The sequence below is a fragment of the Tupaia chinensis genome, unplaced genomic scaffold (genome assembly GCF_000334495.1).
Source record: "Tupaia chinensis unplaced genomic scaffold, TupChi_1.0 Scaffold145814_1, whole genome shotgun sequence".
Classification (NCBI taxonomy): domain Eukaryota; kingdom Metazoa; phylum Chordata; class Mammalia; order Scandentia; family Tupaiidae; genus Tupaia; species Tupaia belangeri.
Window position 1 is genome coordinate 1,736,397 of NW_006205672.1, and position 12,667 is coordinate 1,749,063.

Sequence of the window (12,667 nt, forward strand, 5' to 3'; positions counted from 1 at the left end):
GCGTTTTTATTGAAAATGTGATACATGCAAGTAAACAGGAGAGGCGTTTTTATTGAAAATGTGATACATGCAAGTAAACAGGAGAGGGGCTACGTGTTTCAATTATCACCTCATAAAGTTTTAACAATAGAGAACATAGATTCTATTTAGGGTTAGATTAAGGGTGGGTCTAGTGCAGTTCCACAATTCGTTTGGTGTAGGTGGGTCTTCATGGAATGCAGTTTAGGGAAAGTGGCTCCAGCAAGCAGAGATGATTATCAGCTGATGTGGCACAGCAGCCATCTTGTGATTACCAGGAATGGTGCTGAGAAAAGAAAATCTCAAGTATAGATATTAGTTCTTATGGATCTTAATAAAGAATGGAACTTATATAATTGTATAGGGGTCTAAAACTTAATTCAAGGAACCCTAATATGTCTTAAAGGGGTAAAACTTACTGTTTACTAGGTAAGGGCGGGGACAGCCTTTTCAACCAGTGGTAGAGTGATTAGCAAGTTAATGAAGGACTTTAAGGTGAGTTTGTGGCATACTTAAAACGTTCTCTATGTTCTCTATTGTTAATTTTGTTAAAACATTAGCCAAAGTGGGGCGGGAATGCCCTGGGCCCCTTTTGGCCTAAAAGATTATTCTCAAACTTATGTTAAATGTATATTGAAGGGCCTTCCAAAGGTCAAGAAGATTTCTGCCTAGATTTGACTTTATCACATTCTCTATTGTAACTGTCCGGAGTAAAGCATTGTAATTAACAATAGGTGGTCAGAGCAAAGGGGAGCAGTCGGGGGACTTCCTGGAAAATTTTATCATATACTCAGGATGTATAAGAGAGCTATGTAATTCTTTTATAGTAGTATATTGGGGAGTCAGAGGGGGGGTCGCTTCCCAGCAAGGCTACCACAGTTTTCTGGAGCAAATAGCAAGCAGCCTTGCTGACAAGCTAATTTGACCTAAGTCTTAGGTACACAGCAGCGGCCTTGCCAACGTGCTGTCCCGACCGGAAGCGGAGCTCAAAGGTCGAGGGGCTCAGACAGATCCTGGAGCCCCGCTGGGTCAAACTCCTCCAGATACATTCAACAACATAGATGAATTTCAAGAATATGCTAAGTGAGAGAAGCCAGATTTTAAAAACTGCATATTGTATGATTCCATTTATATGAAATTTCTAAAAAGGGTCAAACTAAATAGACAGTAAACGATCACTGGTTGGGTAGGAAATGAGAACAAGGACTGCAGATAGGCACAAGGGAACCATTTTTGGCAATTAACATGTTCTAAAACTGACTCAAGATAATGCTTGCACAACTGTATAAATTTATTAGAAATCACCAAATGTACACTTAGGATGGTTGAATTATAAAATTTGTAATAAATGCCATTAAAGTAAATGTATAGTAGTCTGAAAACTTAAAAATGTTCTAAAAACCAACTACTTAGCAGATTTCATTTTAAGATTTTTTTTTTTTTTTTTGCCATAGGGCACATATGTTTACCACAGAGAGACAGAGAGAAAATGAGAAATCATCCTTCAAGGGGGATGACCACATTGTAGTCCCTTCTCCATTCTCCAGTCAGGATCCTGGGCATGCATGTACACATGCCTGGTGTATTTCTCAAGCTGCTGGGTCCAGGACTCGAACTGTAGAGTTGCCCATTGGAATCCAGCACTTTAACCATTGTGCTGCCTGCTGGCCTGTTTTTTGTTTTGTTTTGTTTTGTTTTTTCCTTCCACACCTATCTACAATCTTAGAATAAAGAAAGCAGAAATAAAATCCAAGTGTCCAACTGATGGCCAGGAAAGTTATATGTCCATAAAAATGTATATTTTACTTTTCTTTCTCACTTCTAGGAACTCTTAGGAAAGAATATTGTAGAATTCTGTCATCCTGAAGACCAGCAACTTCTAAGAGACAGCTTCCAACAGGTAACTTTTTTTCTGATTTGGATCTGAATTAATATCAATTATCATATTCACTTGACAAATATCTATTGACCACTGATTTAATTGCACACTGAGGCAGTCACTACAGTTTTATTATGTTTTTCTATGTACTTAAAGAATAGAAAAAGATTAATATGAATACCTTTTATTTGTTTTTTGGAGAGGTTTTTTGCTATAGGGCGCATGTGCTCGCCAGAAAGAGACAGAGAGACAGAAAGCGAGCTATCACCCCCCAGGGGGGATTGCCACGCCGCAGTTCCTTCTCCTCCATTCTCCTGGGATCTTGGGCATGCACACACGTGCGCCTGGCGTGAGTTTAAGCCACCAGGTCCAGGACTCGAACCGTGGTCGACTACATGGGAGTCCAGCGACATAGCCATTACTCCAACTGTTGGTCCCAATTCTTTTGAAATTATGGATAATGCTCAAGGTATTTGTTTAGTTTTAGCTACTTAGTCTTTTGTATCCAGTTAACTCCATCCAAGAAGCTATCTTTATTTAAAATATTGTCGATTTCTCTGAGCTATGGAATGTAGTAGAAAATTTATTTCAAATAGTTCTTTTATAGTTAAGTAATCATTAACTCATAATCTTAAATTGACTGCTAATTATAATTTTCAGAGAATAGCTTCTAAAAATAACTGGCAAATCTAATAGTCTCAGCTTAGGTAGTAACAGCTCTTACTTGGTATTAGATAGTTGACCTCTTAAAGTGTCAGTAGTGTCCTTCACAGATACAGTAGGTAAAAATAACTGATTAAATTTGGAGAGTGTTGGGAAGATTAAGATAACACACATAGAGCGCATAGCCCATTGCTTGACACATAATAATTACAAAATAAATGTTAGCTGCTAATATCATTATTTTCTTATTGTAAGGGAGGGAGAGTCAAAAGATTGTTTTCTAGGGGTCAGCAGGTGGTGTGATGGCTGAGGCACTGGACTCTCCCACCTGGCCGACTGCAGTTCAAGTCCTGGACCTGGAGGCCTGACACTCATGCTGGGAACATGTGCCTTTGTGCTCAAAATCCCAAGAGAAGAGTAGAAGAGAAGGGATTGAGGCATAGCTAAACCCAGGGGGGTGATTTCTTGCTGTCTGTCTCTGTCTCTCTCTGTCTCTCCAGCAAGCACATGCACTCCAAAGCACACACACACAAAAAAATTCATCTTCAATTAGACTAGAAACTAATCTAAAATTACTATTGTACTTTTAAAAACAAAAGTAAAATAAACCAAAGCCAACTTAGTTTTATTTATAAAAACCACTTTAGGTGCTATGAAAACATTCTCAGGATTTTGGGAAAAAGCTAAGATTGAAGAGCAATATGTAGGCTATACGCAATGTCAAAAAAATTAATAAATTTCTGGTATAGACTTGTAAAGCTAGTTTAGCATATCTTTAATAGACTTTCTGAGGAATGTGGGGAAACAGCATTTTCTCTGTAGAAATAGTTGTTATTCCTCTTTGACTTTGACTAGAATGATCTGGTAGTTTGGGACTCTGAAAAGAAATGAGATAAATATACCTCCTCCTTATGAGTCACTTAGTTTTCACTCCCTCATGTTGTCTCGACATTGAAAAAGACTTGTGTTGTGGTTCATGGACAGTGACATATGAGTCTTAAGGGCAATAGTAAAGGAATATTTTCATTAAATTCTTTAAAGAACATTTTTTAATGAATTTCACTGATGGCATAAATACTTTTTTTTCAGGTGGTGAAATTAAAAGGCCAGGTGCTGTCTGTCATGTTCCGGTTCCGGTCTAAGAACCGAGAATGGCTCTGGATGAGAACCAGCTCTTTTACTTTCCAGAATCCTTACTCAGATGAAATAGAATACATCATCTGTACCAACACCAATGTGAAGTATGTAACATACAGGCCTTTTCTAGTGCTAGGATCTCCCATGGGCCCAGTCGGCATAGCCTCGTCAAACTGTCTCCTCCACTTTCTAGTATCAAACACCATTCATTTGAAGTTCCTCATTTCCCAACTTCTTACAGGATTTAGCGTAGTTTATCCAGGCAGAAAATTATTTTAACAAACAATGGTTCAGAGACTAGGTCCTGAGATAGAAGTATTTACATTTCATTTTGATGTATGAGCCCTTTTTAGAAAGGATTTTGGTCTTATACACTGGTTTATTGCTGTACTCTGAGAGGATATTCTTCTAGAGCAGGGGTCAGCAAGAGTTCTTTAAAGAGCAGTATAGTAAATATTTTTGCCTTTGTGGGCAACTTTGCAACTCTACTGTTAGAGCACCAAAGTAGTCATTAACAAATAAAACTAAAGAACCTGGCTGTTTTCCAATAAACCTTCATTTACAAAAATAGACAATGGCCATATTTGGTCCATTGTTTGGTTTAGAGCATAGATTTATCCCAATATTTTATTACTTTCTGCTCCTCTCTTGTTCTTTTCCATTTGAGCTTTCTTTCACAGTTCTTTTTTTTTTTTTTTTTAAGTTTCATTGAGATAAATTTTATATACCACTTAGTTTACCCATGTAAAGTACACAATCTTTTTAAAGTTTTTTTTTTAAGAAAATTTTTTTAGAGGTTTTTGCTATAGGGCATGCTCACCCGAAAGACAGAGAGAAGACAGAAAGCAAGAAATCACCCCCCAGGGGGGATGGTCACGCCGCAATCCCTTCTCCTCCACTCTCGTCTCGGGATCTTGGGCGTGCATGCACACACACCTGGCATGAGTCTAAGCCACCGGGTCTGGGACTCAAACCACAGTCGAGAGCCCCAGACATAGCCATTATGCCAACTGTTTGTCCGTAAGAATTATTTTTTTGCTTAATATTTTTTATGTATTTATTTTTTAATTTGATCAGAGAGAGAGAGAGAGACAGAAAGTAAGAAAGCAAGCCACCAGATTCAGGATTTGAACTGTGGTCAGCCATATGGGAGTCCAGTGCCTCAATCATGGTGCCACCTGCCAGCCCCTAAAGTGTACAGTCTTTTTAAGTATATCATACAGTTATGCAACTATTAACCACAATCTAATTTTAGGACATTTTCACCCCTCCTAAGAGAAATCCTACATCCATTAACAATCATTTCCTCTTTTACTCTCTCCCTCCCATGCCCTATCTAACCACAAATCTACTGTCTCTATAAATTTGCCTATTATAGACATTTCATGTAAGTGGAATCACAGAGTATGTGAGTTTGTATATATATATATGACTGGTTTCTTTCTTTCTTTCTTTCTTTCTTTCTTTCTTTTTTTTTTTTTTTTTTTAAGTTTTCTGTAGGACAGGAATGGAGAGAGGAGGAGCAAAATGTAAGAAAGTATTCCCCAGGAGGGAATGGTCACATTGCAGTCCCTTCTCAAACTCCATTTTCCTCTTATAATTTTGAGCGTGCATGCACACATGCCTGTGGTTCCAGGACTTGAACTGTGCAGTTGGCTATGTGAGATCCAGCTGCCTTAACCACCATGCCACTTGCTGGCCCTGTGACTGATTTATTTAGTATAATGTTTTCAAGGGTCAGCCAATTTGTGTCTATTAGTACTTCATTTCTTTTTATTGCCAAGTAATATTCCATTGTATGGATATGCCATCAGATGATTTTTACTTTTTGTCTGTTCATGAACTGCTTTTCACGTAGAAACATGTTTTATTTTCTTGATTATATACCATGGAGTGGAATTGCTGGGTCACATGGTAATTTTTTAAAAATATTTATTTATTTATTTCTACTCATCATTATTTCTCAGTTCACCACAGAGCATATGTGCTCGCCAGGGAGAGACAGAAAGAATGAGAGGGGCAAAGTGAAAAAGCAAGCCGCCAGGTCCAGGACTTAAACTGCAGTTGGCCATGTGGGAGTCCAGTGACTCAACCACCATGCTAACCTGCTGGCCCCACATGGTAAATTTGTTTTAACCTTTTTTTTTAAAAGAGATTTTTGCTTTAGGGTGTGTGTGCTTGCCAGAGAGAGAAAGAGAAACAGAGACAGTAGAGGGAAAGTGAGAAATCACCACTGCAATCCCTTCTCCATTCTCCTCCTGGGATCTTGGGCACACACACATATGCGCCTGGCATGATTTTGAAACCACTAGGTCCAAGACTCAAACCTCTGTGGCCACGTGGGAGTCCAGAGACATAATTGCTATGCCATCTTCTGGCCCTGTTTAAATCTTTTGAGGATCTGTGAAACTGATTCCCAAAGCCGTTTTATGCTGCCTCATTCTAGTTTCTCTCCATATCCTTGTTTTGTGTGTGTGTGTTTTTTTTTTAAATAATTATTTATTTTTAGTTTTTTATTATTATTTTTAAATTTGCTATCAGGCACATTGCACTCATAAGAGAGAGATATGAGTTAGGGGGATGAAAAAGCAAGCTGCCAGATCCAGGACTAAAAACCACAGCAGGCCATTTGGGAATCCAGCGTTTTAACCACCATGCTACTTCCTGGCCCTACTTTCCATATCCTTGTTTACATTTGCTATTATCTGTCTTTTGATATAGCCATCCTACTGGGTGTCAATTGTTAGATTACTTCTTTTTCTTTAATTTTTGCTATAGGGCATGTGTGCTTGCTGGAGATAGATAGAGAAAATGAGAAAGCACCCCTAAGGTGGTATGGCCATACTGCAGTCACTTCTCCAGTTAGCGTAATGGCTATGCCGCTGGACTCCCACGTAGTTGACCGCGGTTCGTGTCCCGGACCCAGTGGCTTAAAAAAAAAACTCACGCCGGGCGCGTGTGCGTGCATGCCCAAGATCCCTAGAGGAGAATGGAGGAGAAGGGATTGCGGCGTGACCATCCCCCCTTGGGGGTGATTTCTCGCTTTCTGTCTCTATGTCTCTCTCTGTCTGTCTGGCGAGCACATGCGCCCTACAGTGAAAATCTCTCCAAAAAAAAAAAAAAGAAACCAGATCCCAGATTTGAACCATAGAGTCAACAATGTGAGATCCAATGCCTTAACCTCCATCCCACCTGATAGACTGAATCTTTTATTTATTTAAAAAATATTTCATACAGAAAATTTGAAAAGTATAGCAGAAGAAAGTTCTTACACTCTGTATAGACTTGGTTAACATTTCAGTGTATGTATTTTCAGTTTCTTACCTATGCTTTTATTTTTTTTATTTTATTTTTTTAGTTGCCAAAGAGCACTCACCAGAAAGGGAGACAGAGAAAGCACTCCCCAGTGAGATATGTTGACACCACTATCCTTTTTGTTCCATTAATCAATCTTTTATTTATTTATTTATTTATTTTTGAGAGGTTGGGCGCGTGCGCTTGCAAGAAAGACAGAGAGAGACAGAGAGACAGAAAGCAAGAAATCACCCCTAAGGGGGATGGCCACACTGCATCCCTTCTCCTCCATTCTCCTCTTGGGATCTTGGGCACACATGCACACACGCCCAGTGTGAGTTTAAGCCACGGGGTCTGGGACTCAAACCACAGTTGACTACATGGGAGTGCGGCAACATAGCCATTATGCTAACTGCTGGTCCCTCCATTAATCAATCTTGATGGGATTCTGGGAACACATACACATGGGGCCAGGTTGGCCATGTGGACCTGGCTTCCTTACCCCACTAGGCTATGTGTCCAGCCCACCTATGTTTTTTTATAAACAGAGTACATGGATATATGCACACATTCACAACTACCAGGTATTGAATAGTTGTTAAGAGTCATTAACAGGATGAACCCTTGTGCCATGGGACACAGTTTCTATTTGTACCATGTTGTCCATAGTGTAAATTATTTGCAGAAACAAAGGACATATGTTACCTGTAGGATTGGCCTTTAAAGGGGCTTATTAGTGATTGCCTCACTTACAGATGAGTTATAGAGATTTATATGTAGAACTGGTCTTTTTCTTTCTCTGTTCTATCTGCTCTATTTTCCCAGGAACTCTAGCCAGGAACCAAGGCCTACACTATCCAATACAATCCAGAGGCCGCAGTTAGGGCCCACAGCTAATATACCTCTGGAGATGGGCTCAGGGCAACTGGCACCAAGGTAAGATACGGTGGAAAAATCATCTGTTGAGTAATCTTTAACCCAGGAAAATCTCGTGGTTTTTTTTTTGTTTGTTTAGTTGGTTATTTATTTACTTATTTAAAATTTTTTTTCTAGTTTATTTATTCCAGAGAGAGACAGGTGCTTCCAACAGAGTCCCCAAACCACAGTCCACCCACAGTCTCAGTCAGTCTTTATCAAGGGTGTGCATGTGCATGCCACATGTGCATGCCCAGTAAGCTTGCTCAGGGAGGTTAGAATGCAAACTCAAGACCTTTCCCATAAAGGTTTAGTTGCTTTATTACTTCACTACCACCTGGCCCCCATTTTATTTTCTTAAGGTCCTTTCTTCGGATTTATTTTTTAATCTTATTATTTCATATTTCTCTCCTCATTGGCCTTAAATATAGGCAGCAGCAACAGCAAACAGAATTGGATATAGTACCAGGAAGAGATGGACTGGCCAGCTACAATCATTCCCAGGTGAGTATATATTTTTTTTCCTTGAAGAGAACAGTGAGTTCCCCATTGTTAGTGTATATGTGTATCTTTTATTAATTTTAGTTATCGAATTGCATGTTAAATTTTTAATGAGTATTTTTATCATTGTATTTGATAGGTTTCTGTTCAGCCTGTGACAACCACTGGGCCAGAACATAGCAAACCCCTTGAGAAGTCAGAAGGTTTATTTGCCCAGGATAGAGACCCACGATTTTCAGAAATCTATTCCAACATCAGTGCAGGTACATTTCTTCTTCATTCCTCTTAAAATTCTCATTCAGATCACTTACTGATGGGCCTGTTGCTGCCTAATCAGTAATCTTCCAACATTATTTCCACTTAATCATAGTGCCCCATGAGTAAATAGGAACTTGCCGAATAATATACTACAGCCCCTTGACTGGCCCTCCCCGACTCCTTTTGGTCCACAGATCAGAGTAAAGGCATCTCCTCCAGCACTGTCCCTGCCACCCAACAGCTATTCTCCCAGGGCAACACATTCCCTCCTACCCCCCGGCCGGCAGAGAATTTCAGGTGAGCCCCATATATGTGTGCTGCTTTACAGAGCCCTCAGGGATTCAGTGCTGAATCCAAGTTTTATTCTTACCTTGCTTTCTCTGGTTACTTCAGATGAAGCAGTGGAGCTTGTAGGGCCTAAGGTGAGGCAAGAAAGCTGCTTTTATATCTCCTATTTCTTTGCACCCGTCCTACTGCCATCTTCTAGGTTCCATCTCTGTGTGTCCTGATCATTGTGTGACTGTCAGTCTTCTTTGTCTTTTCTAGATTCTGACCAAGTTTTCCTTAATCCCAAGGAAGTCAAGAGGATCTAGAGATAGCACTAGATTTCCTTTGATTTCTAGCTTCTCTGATAAAACCATCCTTTTAATTGTTTACCTCACTATTTGTTCACCTAGGAATAGTGGTCTGGCCCCTCCTGTAACAATCGTTCAGCCATCAGCTTCTGCAGGACAAATGTTGGCCCAGATTTCCCGCCACTCGAACCCCACCCAGGGAACAGCCCCCACTTGGACCCCCAGCACCCGCCCAGGCTTCTCTGCCCAGGTAAATCTTTTCATCTGTCTCCTGTGTGTGTGTGTGTGTATGTGTTTTGTTTGTTTAGGTCGGAGGAACTTTTTTTCCACATACAAAATTATTTTCTATCTTAATTACCTTTCCTGAACCCCCATTCCCCATCTTCCAGTTTTCATCTTTGTTGATAGCAGGTAGATAATTTAAAAACATGGGACAAGCAGTTGGCGTAATGGCTATGTCACTGGACTCCCATGTAGTAGACTGCTGTTTGAGTCCCAGACCCAGGGGCTTAAACTCAGGCCAGGCACGTGTGCGTGCGTGCCCAAGATCCTGAGAGGAGAATAGCGAAGGGATTGCGTCATGGCCATCCCCCCACTGGGGGGTGATTTCTCAGTCTCTGTCTCTCTTTCTGGCAAGTACACGTGCACTATAGCAAAAACCTCTCTAAAAAAAAAAAAGAGGGACCAGCAGTTGGCATAATATGCTATGCCTAAGCAAACTTTCTTTAATATACATTACTGTATATTTATGTTGTTCATGCTCCTTCAGCCCCATGTCCCTCCCACCATATCACCTGATGCTGCTGTATGTCCTAGTCCAGTCATACACACACACACACACACACACACACACACACACACACACACATTTTTATTTTTCTAAATATTTTGCTGTTTTGTTTTTTTTGAAAATACATCATTAGGAGCACATGGATACAGAACAGACTGGATAATTAAATTATGCAAAATGTTTTTTCTCTACCTGTGATACTATTGCTATCATTAATACCTTTAGTTTTGTTTAACTTTGCAGTTCATAAATACTTTCACTTAATTCTCACAACTTTTTTTTTTTTTTGAGAGGTTTTCGCTATAGGGTATGTGCGCTCACCAGACAGGCAGAGAGAGACATAGAGACAGAAAGCGAGAAATCACCCCCAGAGAGGATGGTCATGCCGCAATCCCTTCTCCTCCGTTCTCCTCTTGGAATCTTGGGCACACACGCACATGCGCCTGGCGTGAGTTTTAAGCCACTGGGTCTGGGACACGAACCACGGTTGACTACGTGGGAGTCCAGTGACATTACGCTAACTGCTGGTTCCCAATTCTCACAGCTTTTATGCATCCTATTAGTTCTTTATTTTTATGCACTTTTATCCTAGCTGCCTAAGAAATAGTGTTGGATGATTGTGAGTTAGTCAGAAGAAATATAAGGAAATAAATGATGAACTCAGTTTAAAAGAAAGCAGCGATTGATGGCATGTTGACTATCATAGGGATGGTAAATGTAGTTGTGATCTATATGTCATTTTCTGTCTCCTTCTCTAGCAGGCGGCATCCCAGGCTACAGCCAAGACTCGGTCTTCCCAATTTGGTGTGAGCAACTTTCAAACTCCGTCTTCCTTCAGCCCCATGTCCCTCCCTGGTGCTCCCACTACATCACCTGGTGCTGCTGCCTACCCTAGTCTCACCAATCGTGGATCCAACTTTGGTGAGTTCAGACCAGAAAGAGGGTAACAGGAACATAGCACCACTAAAAAGAAAGAATTTGAGAGTTAAAATAGTTTCCTGTGTTCTGAGTACACTGACCTAATTGTAGAGAAATGAAAAGTAAGAGTCTATTTTGGATTGAAAACCTACTCAAATGAGGGTCAGCATGTGCCATGGAGGTTAAGGAGCTGGATCCCATGTGGCCAACTATGCAATTTGAGTCCTGGACTCACACCAGTTGTGTGTGTATGCATGCCTGCCCAAAGTCCCCAGAGAAGACTGGAGGAGAAAGGATTGTGGTGTGGCCATCCCTCCTCGGGGATGATTTCTCACTTTCCCTCTCTCTTTTTCTCTCTCTGTCCCTCTGGTGAGCATATGTGTCCTATAGCAAAGCAAGCAAACAAAAAGTATATACATTTTAATAAACTTGCATATTTAATCTAAATGAGCAAAGGACTCTAGAGAAGTTACCTAGAGAAGAAAAATAAATCTGGGGTTGGATTTTGAAGTAAAACAGGCATTAATATATACATTTTAATAAACTTGAATATTTAATCTAAATGAGCAAAGGACTCTAGAGAAGTTACCTAGAGAAGAAAAATAAATCTGGGGTTGGATTTTGAAGTAAAACAGGCATTAATTGGCAGAAAGAAAGAAAGACAGAAGATATCCTAGGTAAAATTAATGGCTTGCATGTAGTTATATTCCAATTTCTCTCTCCAGTGGAATTATTTAGTAGACTGAAGCTGTTTATTCTTCCTTGCTAGAGGCAGGACAGACTACAGGACAATTCCAGACACGGACAGCAGAGGGTGTAGGTGTCTGGCCACAGTGGCAGGGCCAGCAGCCTCATCATCGCTCAAGTTCTAGTGAGCAACATGTTCAACAGCCATCAGCACAGCAACCTGGTCAGCCTGAGGTCTTCCAGGTGAGAGGGTGAAAAGACTTCAGAAAATCAGAAACTGGGTGGAAAACCGGTCAGAGAGGAAAGACAGAAAAGGAACCATGCCTGGATTAAGGTAAGTTTGGTTGGGTGGGAGAACAGAGAAGGGCTAGATAGAAATAAATGTCAAGGGACCAGCAGATTGCATAATGGTTACGTCGTTGGACTCCCATGTAGTTGACTATGGTTCGAGTCCCGGAGCTAGTGGCTTAAAACTCATTCTGGGCATGTGTGCATGCATGCTTAAAATCCTGAGAGGAGAATGGAGGAGACGCAATTGCAGCATGACCATCTCCCTGAGGGATAATTTCTTATTTTCTGTCTCTCTGTCTCTGCCTGTCTGTCCAGTGAGTGCACATGCCTTACAGCAAAAATCTCTGCCTCTCAAAAAAAAAGAAAGAAATGTCAATAATTGAAAGGATTGTGGGACCAGCAGTTGGTGTAATGGCTATGTTGCTGGATTCCCTTGTAGTAAACTGTGGTTTGAGTCCTGGACCCCGTGTCTTAAACTCACGCTGGGTGCATGCGCGTGCATGCCCAAGATCCCAGGAGGAGAATGAAGGAGAAGGGATTGCAGCGTGGTCATCCCCCCTGGGTGGTGATTTCTCACTTTTCGTCTGTCACTCTCTGTCTTTCTGGCGAGTGCACGTGCCCTATAGCAAAAACCTCTCCAAAAAAAATGGAAAAGATTGTGAACTTGGGACCAGCAGTTGGCGTAGTGGCTATGTTGCTGGACTCCCACGTGGGTGACCACAGTTTGAGGCCCGGGCCCGG

General features: G+C 40.8%; 1 protein-coding gene across 5 annotated transcripts in view; it reads left to right on the forward strand.

Moving 5' to 3' along the window:
• Window positions 1–12,667, forward strand: part of ARNT (aryl hydrocarbon receptor nuclear translocator) — a 100,299-nt gene that overhangs the window by 85,251 nt on the left and 2,381 nt on the right. For all 5 annotated transcript variants that reach the window (XM_006168448.3, XM_006168450.3, XM_006168449.3 and 2 more), the window contains 9 exons: window positions 1,844–1,918; window positions 3,650–3,801; window positions 7,817–7,927; window positions 8,338–8,410; window positions 8,547–8,670; window positions 8,860–8,962; window positions 9,343–9,490; window positions 10,789–10,951; window positions 11,718–11,878. In XM_006168448.3, the coding sequence (XP_006168510.1) occupies window positions 1,844–1,918; window positions 3,650–3,801; window positions 7,817–7,927; window positions 8,338–8,410; window positions 8,547–8,670; window positions 8,860–8,962; window positions 9,343–9,490; window positions 10,789–10,951; window positions 11,718–11,878 (1,110 nt within the window). The remainder of the gene's footprint in view (window positions 1–1,843; window positions 1,919–3,649; window positions 3,802–7,816; window positions 7,928–8,337; window positions 8,411–8,546; window positions 8,671–8,859; window positions 8,963–9,342; window positions 9,491–10,788; window positions 10,952–11,717; window positions 11,879–12,667) is intronic.